Here is a 16,939-nt window from a genome sequence, read left to right on the forward strand (position 1 = left end):
CGAGTTTCAAAACTGGTGCTCAGAATAAGTTCGCCAGAAACAAGAGGACCAAAAACTTGATGGAAACATTGGCTTAGTTGACTTGAGAACGTCTACAATTAAGCCGTTCTATGCGAAATTGGTCCTGAAAGTTTACAAAGGGTTTTCTTGGGAACTCATTTACAAGCGTTCTCATCAATAAAATTAAATTTAATTTTGCTTGTAAAAAACATCTACAGTGTATAAGATTTGATTGAATTAATTGCTCTTTTTGTATTTTGTTTTCATTATACGAGACAGATTGCCTGAGGTGACAAAGTAGGTCAAACACGGCGTGATAATTATGCAAAGTTAGAATGTTGTGACCGTGGGTAATAATAGTATATGACATACTCAATGGATTTTAAAACTGTAATTACAGTGTATATGTTTTCATAACTATTTACCAAAAATTAAACAGCAACTTTGATCTAGTTTTAGTGGGGGGAAGGCGAGAAAATTAAGCGGTGAAGTTGTACAACGGTCAATGTCTGTTGTGACGCTATATATATGATGTGAAGTTTGACGAGTGGAAATTTTGACGAGAAAAGAAAAATTGTCAATATAGTCAAAATTAGCACGTCGTCAAAATTTCCACGTTTACAGTAATAGATATCTAAAAAAGAAAAACAGTAATGAAAAGCTAAAAGTCTACACTATCTTTATTGAAATTCTCGTTAATTTTTGAGTTGAGGCACATTTCGATGGTTCATGGCTCTAGCTCTTTACAATGCATAGATGATATCTGGTTATGTTTACATGGGAAACGATGTTGACTTGCCGCATTGGTAGAAGGATTATACTTCTGTGCATATTATACAAGCCTTTTATTTTGTGAAGTATAAAGAGGATGTAAATTTTTTTTTGATTGCTAAATACATGTACATATATATTAAAGAAATCGTATACAGAATTTCGAACAAGAAGGAATTTGACATGTTTTCACTATTAAGTACATGTTCACTGCACTAAGTTTATTTGAAGTTCATTTGAATTATAACCCTCGATATGTCAAACCCCTGGATATCTCAAAGTTCATCAACGGTCCCGTCAACTTCGAAATATCGAAGTTTAACTGTATATAAATTCAGAAAATATCCTTTGGTCCTTTGCATGGTTTGTTTTAAGAAGGTTTTTTTAACAATCCCTAAATTTCAGATCTAGAATTATGGCCTGCATAGGAGTTTGCACTTCTGAACCCGGTGACCTTGACCTACAACAAATCTTTTTCAAGCTATGACCTTGACTGTTCATATTATATCCTCTTATCATTAACAAACTTTAGGCCTGGTAGATAATTTCAAAATCATTAAGCTTTAGCATTTACTCTAAACTCTAGGATTACATCAATGTACCTCCCATTAATTCAACATAAAAATTTTGATCTTTTGTTTACAGTCTTGTCAAGACTGGTTAACACTTACTATAAGGTACTGATGTAACTGGGTTTTCTAGTACAGCATATTTTGTTCCCTGTAACTGTACTCCTGCTTGGTAAATGTTCTGTAGAACTGTACTAAACTGTGTTTCCAACTCCAATGTGACATTTGTGTTAAACTTCACTTGTAGGTCAAACACAGTACTGCTCTCACTGTAAAATAGTGATATAGTGGGAACATGATGATTGATTAACTTACACTTTATCTGATGTTTTTGTTACGCAGAAAATAAAACATATGTTGTGCCTTTTAACTTACCTAATTCTAAAAATCTTGACAGACTTCAGATTCTGAATGTTTCCAAAAAAGGAACGAGTCTAAACAAAGATAAATATGGATTACGATCTTGGATTACTTCTGCCACATTTTGGCACATCCAAGATTTGTGTAATTTTATAACATTAAGGAATTTATTACATACCTCAGCTTCCATGTCCTCTTTTAGGTTTTTGTACGGCAATGAAGAGGGGTTATTGTACTCAGATTGGAAATTGATATTTGTTTTCAACTGTACATTTACTGTTGAATTTACATCTGTAACAAGAGGCCAATGGGCCACATCACTCACCTGAGTAACTTTGGCCGTGCTGTTCATTACCAGACTTCCCCCCTTGTAATACCTATTGTGGCCACGCCCTACCCCCGGGGGTCATGATTTGAACAATTTAGAATCTACACTACCTGAGGATGCTTCCACATAAGCTTCAGCTTTTCTGGCCCAGTGGTTCTTGAGAAGAAGATTCTTAAAGATTTTTCCTATATATTTCAATGTAAAACTTGTATTCCCTATTGTGGCCAAGCCCTACCCCCGGGGGTCATGATTTGAACAATTTAGAATCTACACTACCCCAGGATGCTTCCACATAAGTTTCAGCTTTTCTGGCCTAGTGGTTCTTGAGTAGAAAATTTTTAAAGATTTTTCCTATATATTTCAATGTAAAACTTGTATTCCCTATTGTGGCCCCGCCCTACCCCCGGAGGTCATGATTTTAATAATTTAGAATCTAAAATGTGCTTCCACATAAGTTTCAGCTTTTCTGGCCCAATGATTCTTGAGAAGAAGATTTTTAAAGATTTTTCCTATATATTTCAATGTAAAATTTGTATTCCCTAGTGTGGCCCCGCCCTACCCCCGGGGGTCATGATTTGAACAATTTAGAATCTACACTACCAGAGGATGCTTCCACGTAAGTTTCAGCTTTTCTGGCCCAGTAGTTCTTGAGAAGATTTTTTAATGACCCCATCCTATTTTTGTCTTTTCTTGATTATCTACCCTTGAAAGGGGACTTGGCCCTTTATTTTAACAATATATATTCCCCTTCACCCAAGGATACTTTGTACCAAGTTTGGTTAAAATTGGCCCAGTGGTTCTTGGAAAGAAGTTAAAATGTGAAAAGTTTACAGACGGACGGACGACGGACAACGGGTGATCAGAAAAGCTCACTTGAGCTTTCAGCTCAGGTGAGCTAAAAAAGCAAAGAACTATATTTTAAAATGGCCAATATCTACCCTAAAAAAAAACAACTTTAGTGGATCCATGGATATTAAGTCAGGTCTAGTAAGTTGAGGTCAGGTCTAGTAAAATTTTAAAGTGACACTGTGACGGACAAACAGGAAAATTGACAACAGTAGAATTTTTGCATGATACATGCAAATTTTGTTCAGTTCTTGAAGATGTTAGGTTTCAGAAAATTACAGGTTTCAGAACCTAAACAATCTAATTTAATGGAGAAAAATAAAAGTAAAAAAAATCTTTGTATAACCCATCACAAAAATATTGCTTCACTTCTTCCTCTTTATTGTTCGCATGCGCTGAAAAGTTGGAAGAATTTACCATGGTTTCAATTTCATAGATATAAATGTCGGATGACTGAGAATTTTGATACAATCTTCAAAAAAGATGATCATAACTTATTCCTTACTTCTGCTTGCCCCAATTCAATGTTGTTTACAACTTTCACGCTAAAAATAAAAGGATGCGTGACCTTGACATTGTTCACATTGACAATAAAAATAAAGCGATAGATACAACATTTGTTTTTCCAGCACTTATATTTCGCAGTTTTTTTCTTGCTTTACAGTGCAGTTGAGTTGTCAAAACTTCGCTATATTTATATTTCACAGAAATCTTTTGTTTTTTGATACAATTTTCTTAAAAGCAACACATGGTTTTGACTCATTATGCAACTTTAAGGTACTTGTCCGACTGGCCTGGTATGTTTAAAAGTTAATGTTGAGCCCTGCTTACATGAACAAGTTGTCCTGTTTGTGTTTACTGAATACCAACATGAAAAAGTTGTCCTGTCAGTGTTTAGTGAATACCAACATGAAAAAGTTGTCCTGTCAGTGTTTAGTGAATACAACATGTTGTCCTGTCAGTGTTTTGTTAATACCTACATGAACAAGTTGTCCTGTCAGTGTTTAGTGAAAACCTAGTACATGAAAAGGGATTCCTGTCAATGTTTAGTGAATACAACATGTACAATTTGTCTTGTTGGTATTTAGTGAATAGCTACATGAACAAGTTGTCTTGTCAGTGTTCAATGTATACCTAAATCATACATGTGATATGTACCGGTGGTACGCAGAATGTACCGTTTTTTCAAGCCCATTCATTGTGTACTGGCGGGACACCAAAATTCACGTAATATGAAAATTTGTACAGTATTTTGAATTTCTCGCTAAATGCCGCCATTTTCCTCTTATTCTCGCTCGCGAGACACTGGAAAACGTCACCTGTGTTTGACACTTGACCTTCTGATAATTGTGTAGTGTACACCGTGTGAAGGTGTGAACTGCCAGTTGGGATAATTATCTTGCTATAAATCCGTATCAAGATACCCCTTTAGGTAGCTTTATTTTTAAAGGGGTACTTAATTATAACTTTTAATGTTTCGTAACTTGATTGAAAAAAATTAAGCCAACTTCTAAAGTTGATATACATGACTTAATATACATGAATCTGACCCAGATCTCCGTAGGTATAAAATATACGATGTTTATTACCATGATTACGCTGAAATAAAGGATATAGTTTTAAGTTTTTATGTGCTGAAATTTATGTATGATTGTATTTGCTGCTGTTATTTAGCATTGCTGATGTATATATCAGTAATATGAACAAGATGTAAATTGGAGACATTGACTCTCACATTAATACTATATAAAGCTGGCAAACAAAGTATCATCTAAACTAGCTTAATTTATAGTCGATTCATAAGAACATTGTGATTTATATAAAACACAATATATGAAATTTTAAAGCATTCAAATCTCCATTACAACTTTTAAGATAAGACATTTGCAACAATATATATTTGTTGGTTTAGAAATAAGGTGCCTTGTCAGAAGAATTTAAGCGATATTTTATACCTTTTTTTTTTGTACCATTTTTTGATAGGCAGTGTACAGTTTTTTCACCCAAATTCCAGTTTTTTTGTGGCTCCTGTACAGTTTTGTGGTCTTTGACTTATCACATGTATGCTAAATGAACAAGTTGTCCTTTCAGTATTTAGTGTATACCAAAATGAACAAGTTGACCTGTTAGTATCTAGTGTATACCTACATGAACAAGTTGTCCTGTCAGTATTTAGTGTATACCTACATGAACAAGTTGTCCTGTCAGTGATTAGTGTATACCTACATGAACAAGTTGTCCTATCGGTGTTTATTGTATACCTACATGAACAAGTTGTTCTGTCTTTGTTCAGTGTATAACCATTAGGACAGAAACAGAAAGCTAGTCCTCCATCCACTCTACATCCATACTGACAGGAATCACCTGTGGCAACACAGGGGGAGGTAGACACATCTGCAAACAATTCATGCAATTGAAATTGTTAAGAAAATTCAATATATTGGTGATATGCCATCAAAAAGCACTACACTGATAAGAAAACTTTCAGGAATGTTCAATATAATAATACATTAATATAACCTTAAACTGAAAATTCTTAAAACATGCATGTGCTTGCTAAATCAACCTTTCTTGACTTCAAGTTCTCAGCTGGATGAATGAATTACTAACTGAATTGAACCATTAATACTGAGGCTTCAACTTCCCCGATATGTCAAAAAATTACGAGAGAGATCAGAGAGAGAGAGATTACCTTTAATACACTGATTGGAACCAGTCAGATAGAATCCATCATAACAGAAGCAGTAGTATCCTCCTATTGTGTTAAGACACTGTTGCTGACAGTCTGATGTCTCTAGTGTACACTCATCAACATCTACAATCAAAGGTTAATGGAATATTACACAAGAGGCCCAAAGGCCTTAACGGTCACCTGAGTATAATACAACAATTTAGAGGATCCACAGAGTATAAAATGAACTGAAAGGTGAAGCTTTGTTGCCCAAAAGCAAGAAAAATAGGGTGATCAGGATCAACAAAATAATCAGTCTAGTGTTCATTAACAGTACATAAATTAGGTTCTAATCTGTTCCCCATTTATCACTCTCACCAGACAGTATATAAACAAACTTATAATCAGTGCTTCTGTACTCTTTTAATTCCTTGTTGAAATCTCTTACAATGGCCTCTCTTGGTCTTTGATGAACATTTAATAAGACAAGTTATTTTTGTCTCATTTTTATTTATCTGTTACTTACAAGTCTACCTGATCATTAAAACTATGAAAGTACTTTTTGTATTTTACAATAAAAATTCTTGCATAATTCTCTTATTCTATTAACCTTTCAAGTACATTATTTACAGTGATTAATTAACACAAGTAAATGGCAAAGGGGAATAACTCCTCTCAATAGAATACAAATTAATAGAGCCCTGGCCTGGACCAGAACACTTGATCAAATGGTTCTGATGTTCAAAAATCTGGTAAAAATACCCTTCCTTATTAAAACTTTTACTCTTTTTGCCTCTGATATGCCCAGGTGCAGAGAAGATTTTTAAAGCATTAATGCATTTTCACTATATAATAAATAGAGCCCCGCCCCAATATCAGAACCTCTGATCCAGGGGTCATGAAATTCACAATTTTGGAAGAGGCATCCTTGCTTATCATAACTATGTATTTGTTTAAATAATACCCAGGAGAAGAGAAGAAGATTTTCAAAGAAATAATGCACTTTCACTATATGATCTATATAGCCCCACCCTAGCACCAGAACCCCTGACCCTGGGGCTATGAATTTCACAATTTCAGTAGAGTCACCCTTGCTTATCATACCTATGTATTTAATTTGTTTAAATAATACCCAGGAGTGGAGAAGAAGATTTTCAAAGAAATAATGCACTTTCACTATATGATCTATATAGCCCCGCCCTAGCACCAGAACCCCTGACCCTGGGGCCATGAATTTCACAATTTTGGTAGAGTCACTCTTGCTTATCATAACTATGTATTCAATTTGTTTAAATAATACCCAGGAGTAGAGAAGAAGATTTTCAAAGAAATAATGCACTTTCACTATATGATCTATATAGTCCCGCCCTAGCACCATAACCCCTGACCCTGGGGCTATGAATTTCACAATTTTGGTAGAGTCACTCTTGCTTATCATACTATGTATTCAATTTGTTTAAATAATACCCAGGAGTAGAGAAGAAGATTTTCAAAGAACTAATGCACTTTCACTATATGACCTATATAGTCCCACCCTAGCACCAGAACCCCTGACCCTGGGGCTATGAATTTCACAATTTTGGTAGAGTCACCCTTGCTTATCATAACTATGTATTCAATTTCTTTCAATAATACCCTGGAGTACAGAAGAAGATTTTTTAAGAAATAATGCACTTTCACTATATGATCTATATAGCCCCGCCCTAGCACCAGATCCCCTGACCCTGGGGCCATGAATTTCACAATTTTGGTAGAGTCACCCTTGCTTATAATAACTATGTATTCAATTTCTTTCAATAATACCCAGGAGTAGAGAAGAAGATTTTCAAAGAAATAATGCACTTTCACTATATGATCTATATAGCCCCGCCCTAGCACCAGAACCCCTGACCCTGGGGCTATGAATTTCACAATTTTGGTAGAGTCACTCTTGCTTATAATAACTATGTATTCATTTTGTTTCAATAATACCCAGGAGTAGAGAAGAAGATTTTCAAAGAAATAATGCACTTTCACTATATGATCTATATAGCCCCGCCCTAGCACCAGAAGCCCTGACCCTGGGGCCATGAATTTCACAATTTCGGTAGAGTCACTCTTGCTTATAATAACTATGTATTCAATTTGTTTCAATAATACCCAGGAGTAGAAAAGAAGATTTTCAAAGAAATAATGCACTTTCACTATATGATCTATATAGCCCCGCCCTAGCACCAGAACCCCTGACCCTGGGGCCATGAATTTCATAATTTTGGTAGAGGGCTCAATGCTTATTACAATCATCCCAACAGTTTGACTGCTTGATGTCCAGGAGTAAAGAAGAAGATTTTTAAAGATTGCATTAATTTTGATGGTTTTGGCCCCACCCCTCAGGCCCCAGGGGGGCAGAGGCCACGAATTTCAAAATTTTTGTTCCCCTTCACCCATAGATGCTATATGCCAAAATTGGTTGAAATTGGTTTGCTGGTTCCAGAGAAGAAGCTGAAAATGTTCAAAAGTTTACGACCAACGAACGACGACGGACGAAAAGAGATAGCAATAGGTCACCTGAGTGACTCAGGTGACCTAATAAGATGAACTTTGGTATCTCGAACACTGATGTCTCGAATACTATGGATATGTCAAAGTGATTTGGAAGTCCCAACCACTTATATTACCCCTTATATCTCAAATCCTCATATATCTCAAAAATTTAACACGGTCCCATCGAGTTTGAGATAACAGGTTTGACTGTACTTGGAATTAATTAATGACACATAATAGTGTTTTCATTTCCAATTCACTATAAGCTGTTACATATAGAGACAAAATGGTAAACTACACAAATTAAAAAAAAACCCACTTCCAATTAATGAAATATTGCACCATACCTTCACAAGTGCTGTTGTTTGATCCGAGTTGGAACCCGTCAGTACAGGAGCACCTATAGCTTCCTTGTGTGTTAATACATCTCTGTGTGCAAAGGTGTTGGTTAGCAGAACACTCATCAATATCTGAAACAACAACCAAAACACTAGTCAGTGAATGCTGAAGAAGGTAGCATTATAAATTATTTTAAAAATCAAAATTGAAGAATCAAAAAATATCTATAATTGTCTTTAGAGACATGTTGGAGATTTTTGGATCATTGAGTCAAGTAGCTAGGTTTCCATGAGAAATGTTCTACCTTGACAAAGATTGTTGGAGTCTCTTTGGAAACCGTTTTCACAGACACATAGATGAGTGAAGTTGACATGAACACACTTTTGATGAGTACCACATGAGGTGTTACTACAGTCATCAACATGTTGTGAGCAGTAGGGACCAGTCCAGCCCTGTTTACACACACAACCAGCCACAGGGTCACATCTTAAGGCACCACGTCCACAGCCACAGGAATTTGTGCAGTTATCTCCCCATTTTCCCATATCAGCACAACCTTAAATGAAAGTAAGTATCAAAAGTTTGGTCCAGGTATGACTTATATTTACTTGGAAATGAACTTGCCCTAAAAACTTGAACTTGGCCACTCATGTGTATACAAGTCAAATGCAATATCCAAAGCAAGTCTGATGGTTTTAAATCTTTCTTTTAGCTCTTTATTGTAAGCTTTTTAATTGATATGGCCAATATTTTAACTTGGATAGTTAATTTGGCATCTCATTCATTGTTTTTATGAGATTATACATTAACACTTCCATACTTCATGAAAAACAACAACTACAAATAGAGATAAATTTAGCATTTCTTACTGATACAAGTCTTCCTATCAGTGTCCAGTGTGAATCCTTTGGGACACTCACAGGTAAATCCACCCCAGGTATTTGAACAACTGTGAGAGCAGCCAGATATACCCATCCAACATTCCTGAAGGTCTGTGAAAAATATATCAATGTCAAATCCACAAAATTATTTTTATCAAGCCTTTTTAGACTACTCCCAAAGCTACAAATTTATACATGGCCCTTAGTCACATCTAACACTCATAGGGAAGTGTACAAACAAAATGTTCTGTATAAGTCCTAGTGGTTAATATTTTTAGTATGAAAGGTCATGGTCCATTTCTCTAGGCTTGATGTCATATCACTGGTTCCTTAAATAGACAATATGCCAAATATGGAATATTTAGTAATTCTTATAAGTGATAGTGCTAGCTAATGCTATAAATGTCAAAGTTGCCCGTCAATTTTATTAAGTCTTCAATATTATCTGGTATATAATGAAATCATATCTTTCTCCTATACCGAAGATTCAACCTACCATTACAGAGAGTGAAATTATCCTTTTGTACAGGAGAGTAACCAGCCCTACAGAAACACACAGGATTTCCTCCTCCATCCACAGTACACCCCCCATAGGTATGGTCACAGAAGTTCCACTTGTTACTACTTCTGCAGGGGTTAGACACTGAAAGCAGGGGAAAAGTGTGATCATGCAGCAACCTCTAAAGGCATAAAACAGCTACCATGGAATTAGAACTCTTCAGTGTGCAGTGCTTAGAGCCTCCTTAAGGTCCAATGAAAGTAAAACCAACCCTACTTACATTGTGGGAGACACTCTTTTCCATTGATCTGTTGGCTGTATCCAGTTTTACATGTACACCTGAAGCTGCCAAATGTATTCACACACTCATGATGACAATTGTGTAACATTTCTGAGCATTCATCCAAATCTGTCAGGATGAAAATATTTGTGAAATTTGGTTTCTCAAAAAACTTGAAATTCTCTCACAGATCAATGTGTGGAGTGTTCAGTATCTATTGTAAATAATTACCTTGACAAGTGTCGTTAACTCTAATAAACCCTTCAGCACAGACGCACACGTAATTGTCTGTAGTGTCCACACAAAGTTCATCTATTGGGCAGGCATACTGAGCCCAAGAGCTGCAAGCACTGGAATCTGTGATGCACATTATAGCAAAAGAATTATTAAACAGGCCTCCAAGGGACCTCTAAAATTTAGGTGCCAGCTGGCACCTTATCAAAAAAATTTAGTCACCAATGCAAATTTTTAGTTGCCAGGCAACTTTTTTCATTATGGCACCAACTTTAAAAATTAATAGTATTCAGTATAGGGACCTATGGTGTGATTAAGAAAACATGAAATGTCCATTGCTAAAAATAATTCCCTCTTCTTTTAAATTTCTTTTCGCTTTTTCATAAAAATTGTTAAAAATGTTAAAATTTCCAGAATTCGACGATTGCCAAGTCAAATTAAAATGGTCGCAATTTGGGGACTTATGAAAATAATTTAGGCGCCAATCAAAAATTTTAGGCGCCATGGCAACTAAATTAGTCGCCAATTAGATTAAAGATTTTTCTTTTGCAGCTATATCCATATCGCGAGAGAGACTTATGAAAATATCAAGTGTTCATACATGTATTTAATTGAACAATATTATTGAATTATGAAAATTTTAACAATAATTATTGTGTTCATTGTGTTCATGGTTTTGAGGAATTAAGAAAAATAAAATATACTGGTACTGTAAACACAAACTCACATTCACAAAGTCCAGTATTGGTATTCCTCTGGTAGCCATTTTCACAAACACAGGCAAATGATCCATAGGTGTCTGTACAGACCTCAGGTGACTGACACAGGCTGACATCCTCACACTCATTGAAGTTTTCTTCACAGAACCTCCCAGACCAGCCAGGCTTACACACACAGCCAATCACACTGTTACAGTACAGGGCATGATAGGTACAGTCACATGACATCTCACAGTTCTGTCCCCAGTGATCAAGGTCACAGACTAACAAATCAAGATTTAAAGAACTGTGGATTTTTTTTAAAAAATGGATGTGTAGGTCTCAAACAGTGATAAATGATAAACAGATTCACAAATTAAACACTGAGAACAAACAATGTAACACTGTAAAGTACATACCCCAGCATTTAAGCAGTACATTCAGTGTTTTCCCCAGAAAATTTTTAATGCATAGGGGGAATTTTGCTGAATTGACGGCGCGCGGTGTGTCTCGTTGAGTTACTTTTGCTTGTATCTGAATTTATATTTAAATGAAAAATACAAATGCATCATTCATTTACCCTTTTTTTTTTTTAAATTTAAATGATATATTTTGAATATATTGTCAATTTAACTTTTAAAATAGCTTAACAATTGAGCTCTCTTTTATAAAAAAAGATCTAATCACAAAAAATTGTTCTATTTTATTTTCCTCTAAAGCTTCTGTTTTTTTATCATGCTTATGAGCTGTGTTATTCTTGCTTTCTACAAACTGAATAGGCCCCTAGTGACCCCCCCTTTTTTTATTTAATTTACTTCTTTTTTTTTTTGGATGTCCCTACTTTTACAGTCATTTTTAAGCAAAAAGGGTGAACATTATGTAGCACCATTGCTTACATGTAAATATTGTGACAACATATTTAGTACATTGGTGTCAGACTTATTTTTTATTCAACGTAAGCTGTTGAATGTGGGTCAAGCATGTGCGCTGAACAAAGTATTTGCCCATAATTCATAGAGTAAATAAACAATGATCATAATATTTATTGGACATGTTTACTTTAAGCATATTTATGCTAAAAAATGGCTTTAAAATTATGTGCTTAACTAATGAATTTTTTTTATGTCGGAACATCAATGCTATTTATAGAATGACCTGTGGATGTTGGAAAAACCCACATGTGCATTAACATGTGTATTACTTTCACCGTGTGTACTATCTGACAGCAGTTAATAAATTTTTCATGCTTATAAATATTTTTAATCAAATAAAAGCTTAATACTTAGTAACATATCAGTAAATTGCAATAAACATAAATTGACAACTATTCCATCATAGCCCGTACCACGATTCGCATCGAGTTCACCACAGGTGCGCAACATGTGTACAGTACGTGCTATGATTCTAATGATTTGAATTGTTTTATTGAAAGATTAATAACTGATAACATTCAAAGTATATCTTCTTCTTAAAATAGTCTAACATTAATAATTCATGCATTGCGGGAAGCATAGCGGCAATGTGTGATGCATGGCGGGGGATCGTGAATGCATGGCAGTACCGCCATGCAAAAACGGCATAGGGAAAACACTGCGTACATTTATACTGCAAACATAGGCTGCATAAACTAGAAATATGTCCATAGGACATGAATGCCCCACCGAGGTTATATTAGTAATGCAACATGAAAATTTGTATTAGTGTATGAAATTTGATGAGAATATCTTGAATAGTTTCTTTAAAATAGAAATTGAAAATCTAAAAAGTTGTATATAGATGATAAATTTTTACCAAATTATGTATTAGTGCATAAGCTTACATAAATATATCTTAAATGGTTTCTTAAATCTTTAAAATTAAGCAAAATGCAAATTTAAGAAAAGTGAGATCAAGGTCACAGGAAAGTTCAAGGTCAATCGTTTTTGCAGTTGAATAGTTCTCACAAACACGTATCAGCATATTAAGTTTGATTAAAATATTTTGAATGGTTTATTAAAAACTGAGCTAAACACTAATTTAAAATAAATGAAGTTAAGGTCAAAGGAAAGGTGAAGGTCAAAAAATGTTGATGCAGTTGAAAAGGTTACATCAGTGTGTATTAGCATATGAAGTTTGATAAAAAATGTTATGAATGGTTTCTTTAAAACTGAGTTAAACACAAATTGAGAAAAGTGAGGTCAAGGTCAAAGGAAAGGTCAAGGTCCAAAAATATTGATGCAGTTGAATAGCTTACACTAGTATTTATCAGCATATGAAGTTTGACACTAATTTAAAAAAGTGAGGTCAAGGTCAAAGGAAAGGTCAAGGTCAAAAAATGTTGATGCAGTTGAATAGCTCTCATCAGTATGTATCACCATATGAAGTTCGACAACGGTATATTGAATGGTTTCTTTAAAACTGAATTAAACACTAATTTAAGAAAAGTGAGGTCAAGGTCAAAGGAAAGGTCAGGGTCAAAAAATGTTGATGCAGTTGAATAGCTTACATCAGTATGTATCAATATATGAAGTTTGATTGCACTATCTTGAACGGTATCTTTAAAACAGAGCTAAACACTAATTTAAGAAAAGTGAGGTCAAGGTGAAAGGAAAGGTCAAGGTCAAAAAATGTTGATGCAGTTGCATAGCCCATATCAATATCTATCAGCATATGAAGTTTGATAAAAATATCTTGGATGGTTTCTTTGAAACTGAGCTTTGAACATAGCTAAACGCAAAATGTGACGGAAGGACGGAAGATGGACATGACAAACACTATATGCCCCAGCCATATTCATGGCGGGGCATAAAAATGTATGCATATACAGTGTATAATATAGTAACATAAAACAAACCACACATACCCTGACATGACCTGTGGTCTGTCTGAAGCTGATATCCATCATAACATCCACACTCCACACTTCCATTAGTGTTCTGGCAGCTGTGTGGGCAAGGTGCATCTAAACACTCATTGATATCTAGAATAAACATCAAATCATGTCACTTAAAACCCAGGAAAATGGAATTCAGCAAATCAAATCTACATGTAGATTCATCTAGCTTCATCAATTTGGAATGAGCATTTAAATGAAAGGTTGAGTCCTTTATATGACTGAAACTAATATACAGAAATTAATGATATCTTTGTACAATTAAGAATCATATTTATTGTAAAGGGGCTTAAATTTGTGGGTGTATAATTCTGCTTGTTTTTCCTTTGGCACCAATTTATGGGTGCCTGAATTCTTTCAAATTTCAAGTATGTCTACAGTGTGTATATCATGACTTCTGAATGTAAAAACCTTTCACAGATTCTTAAAAATACAATTCTATTAGATGTGCCAATATAACCAATATACTGAAAATCAGTATTTTAAGAAACTATACCTTCACAAGATGAGTCTGCCTTCATTCTGTAACCAAGGTAACAGAAGCACTCTGGTTCTCCTGTGCTATTAATTCTACATCCCTGGGGACATTTTCGAGCAACGCAAGGAGGTTCTACAGAGGCTAGGTATCAAAAACAAGTTTAAATTTGAAAGCTAAGATAAAATTAACAAATCTACTCAACGAAAGTTCATCAGTTACTAATAGATTCTTCTCAATTTGCATGAATTAACTCTGGTACCTTTAAGACATGTGTGTCTGTCTGTGTGTAGCTGATACCCTGTAGAACAGACACAGTAGTAGGACCCCTGGGTGTTTACACACTGATGCTCACAACCACTTGTCCCCTCTCTGCATTCATCAACATCTGAAGTCACATGAGGTGTTGTTTTTAATATTAAGAATACACATTTATTAAAAGATGAAATTCTCTTTCATGATTTCTTTTTTCACGTAAGGGAATCAAACTGTATAGATTTGATGATTTGACTAAATTCTGTCTCTCCCCATGGAGAATCAGGCCATACAGAATTGTTGATAATTTGACTTAGTTACATCTCTCCCTGTGGAGAATCGGGCCATATGCACTTATAAAAGATTATGTTCAATTACATCAGTATACACATACAGCAGCTGATTTAAATGTTTAATTCTAAAGGCCAAATTCATTCTCCTTTAATGATATCTTTAATGACAAGCAAGATGAAAGCTAGCTTGTATACTCTTTTAATCACAATATATGAAAGAGAAATGAAATGAATGGAAATTACATGTACCTAAACACTGGTAACCATGTAGTCTAAAACCTGCCTCACAAGCACAAACAAAAGACCCATCTGTGTTCACACACCTCTGAGTGCACGGATTGGTGCGTAAACCACACTCATCAATATCTGAAGAAAAAAAAATCATATTCCTGTTGAATATAAACATGTAGCTGATGTAGCTACAAGCAAACATCTCTTTTAAAAAAAGTTTAATTATTTTCTTCTAGTATTAATATAATTTATAAATGACACATGACCAGTCTCTCTGTTTCAACACACGTATGTTATGATTTTCACATGTATGTATATACAATTCATTGACAAGTTAATTTTAATATACAATGTAAATGAATAACATATCCTTGATAACCAAGGAGATTGAAGACATGCTTACTACTTACCAATACACTTTAAAAAGCTGGACAAGGTGTAGCCCACAGGACAGGCAGAACACTGATAGGTCAGTCCCCGGGACCTCTGGAAAGAGGGGGTCAGATCCTGGCAGTCTGAGCTTTTGTTACACGGATTACCAAGGCAGCCATTCTCATCCATATTACATGTTGGACCTGTTAAACCAAGTCTGATCAAGTGCAAACATCTACATATTTTTACCTTACTGTTTACTCATCGAGACTGATTAATCGAATTAAACCAAGGCATCTAATTTATCAACAGAATACGTTCTTGACATTTTCATGAAGCTAGCTAGTAATTCCTGCAAACTCTCTATCTTAAAAGTATTGATTTTGAAAACAACTAATGCAATGGGCTTTTTTTGGATTTAAAAGGATTTCTCACCTGTCCATCCTGTTTCACAGACACACTCTACAAGGAAAAAGGAGGGTTGTTCCTGTGGGATTACATCATCAAAGTTACAGGTGCCCCGCCCACTACAGCCTGGACACAGAATGATGTCAGGGATCACAGTGGCAGATACAAGGGAATTCTGATCCATGGCATAGATCCTGTCAACAATAATGTACCCTATAATCACAGGTACTTGTGGACAGGAACCCCCCCCCCCCCCCCCCCCCCTCCAATATGCCCCACAGGTCAAAAAATATTTTTATGTATTTTTTTCATAAATTATTCTTCTAGTACACATTTACAATGTATTCCATCAGAAAAATCCAAAAAATAACGCAGAATTAACGTTTTACTAAAAAAATCATACCCACGGTATTATAAAATAGAGAAGGTAAGTCACTTCCATTTGTTTACACTGGACCCCTCTTCGATATCAGGCCCGAAGTATCATTTACCTAATACATGTCACCGAAATGTGTCATGATATCTTAATTCGGTAGATATTTTTGTCTTTAATCGTGCTATTTAATTGCCCAGGCATCCCATAATAATCCGAGTATTCATCGTCAAACGTGAAAAATGCTACAAGATTTGGAAATGTCAGAGTAGAAATTACGGAAGTGATGCAAAAACGACACCTAGCGTGTAACTCTCGAGTTCCGAGTGTTATAGAACTAAGGGAAAAGTCAGAAGTCTACGAAAAAGTTCGGGAAAATTTTGATAAAGAAGTCAAATTGATTCATTAGAGTTAAATTCTGCTTAAGATTTTCGAGATGAGCGAGGGTAGTCGTCAATATTCCCTTTAAAGGATGTTATCATTGATACCAAGTAGCGGTTTAAAAATCGCTTAAACATTTATTTACAACTTACAAGACATGTAACCCCCCTTCCCCTTCTACATGGACATGCTTGCAATTAATTCCGATAATTTTAAGCTTAATAATTATGTGTATTTTTTAATATTCTTATGCGGTGATTATCATTTGCCAAGGAATTTA

General features: G+C 35.0%; 1 protein-coding gene across 1 annotated transcript in view; it reads right to left on the minus strand.

The window, feature by feature from the left end:
- Window positions 1-16,093, minus strand: part of LOC133177298 (fibrillin-1-like) — a 36,064-nt gene extending 19,971 nt beyond the window's left edge. The window contains exons 1-18 of the mRNA XM_061312356.1: window positions 15,933-16,093; window positions 15,536-15,700; window positions 15,144-15,260; window positions 14,609-14,734; window positions 14,368-14,490; window positions 13,842-13,958; window positions 11,029-11,283; window positions 10,299-10,424; window positions 10,068-10,196; window positions 9,785-9,931; window positions 9,277-9,399; window positions 8,712-8,963; window positions 8,416-8,538; window positions 5,567-5,689; window positions 5,140-5,268; window positions 1,879-1,991; window positions 1,716-1,774; window positions 1,443-1,609 (exon numbers count right to left, since the gene is read on the minus strand). Coding sequence (XP_061168340.1) covers window positions 1,443-1,609; window positions 1,716-1,774; window positions 1,879-1,991; window positions 5,140-5,268; window positions 5,567-5,689; window positions 8,416-8,538; window positions 8,712-8,963; window positions 9,277-9,399; window positions 9,785-9,931; window positions 10,068-10,196; window positions 10,299-10,424; window positions 11,029-11,283; window positions 13,842-13,958; window positions 14,368-14,490; window positions 14,609-14,734; window positions 15,144-15,260; window positions 15,536-15,700; window positions 15,933-16,089 — 2,551 coding nt within the window. The 5' untranslated portion in view covers window positions 16,090-16,093. The remainder of the gene's footprint in view (window positions 1-1,442; window positions 1,610-1,715; window positions 1,775-1,878; window positions 1,992-5,139; window positions 5,269-5,566; window positions 5,690-8,415; window positions 8,539-8,711; window positions 8,964-9,276; window positions 9,400-9,784; window positions 9,932-10,067; window positions 10,197-10,298; window positions 10,425-11,028; window positions 11,284-13,841; window positions 13,959-14,367; window positions 14,491-14,608; window positions 14,735-15,143; window positions 15,261-15,535; window positions 15,701-15,932) is intronic.
- Window positions 16,094-16,939: the final 846 nt, after the last annotated feature.

The sequence above is a fragment of the Saccostrea echinata genome, unplaced genomic scaffold (assembly GCF_033153115.1).
Source record: "Saccostrea echinata isolate AGI-Se365-2 ecotype Australia unplaced genomic scaffold, CSIRO_AGI_Sech_v1 ptg000117l, whole genome shotgun sequence".
In the NCBI taxonomy this organism is placed as follows: Eukaryota; Metazoa; Mollusca; class Bivalvia; order Ostreida; family Ostreidae; genus Saccostrea; species Saccostrea echinata.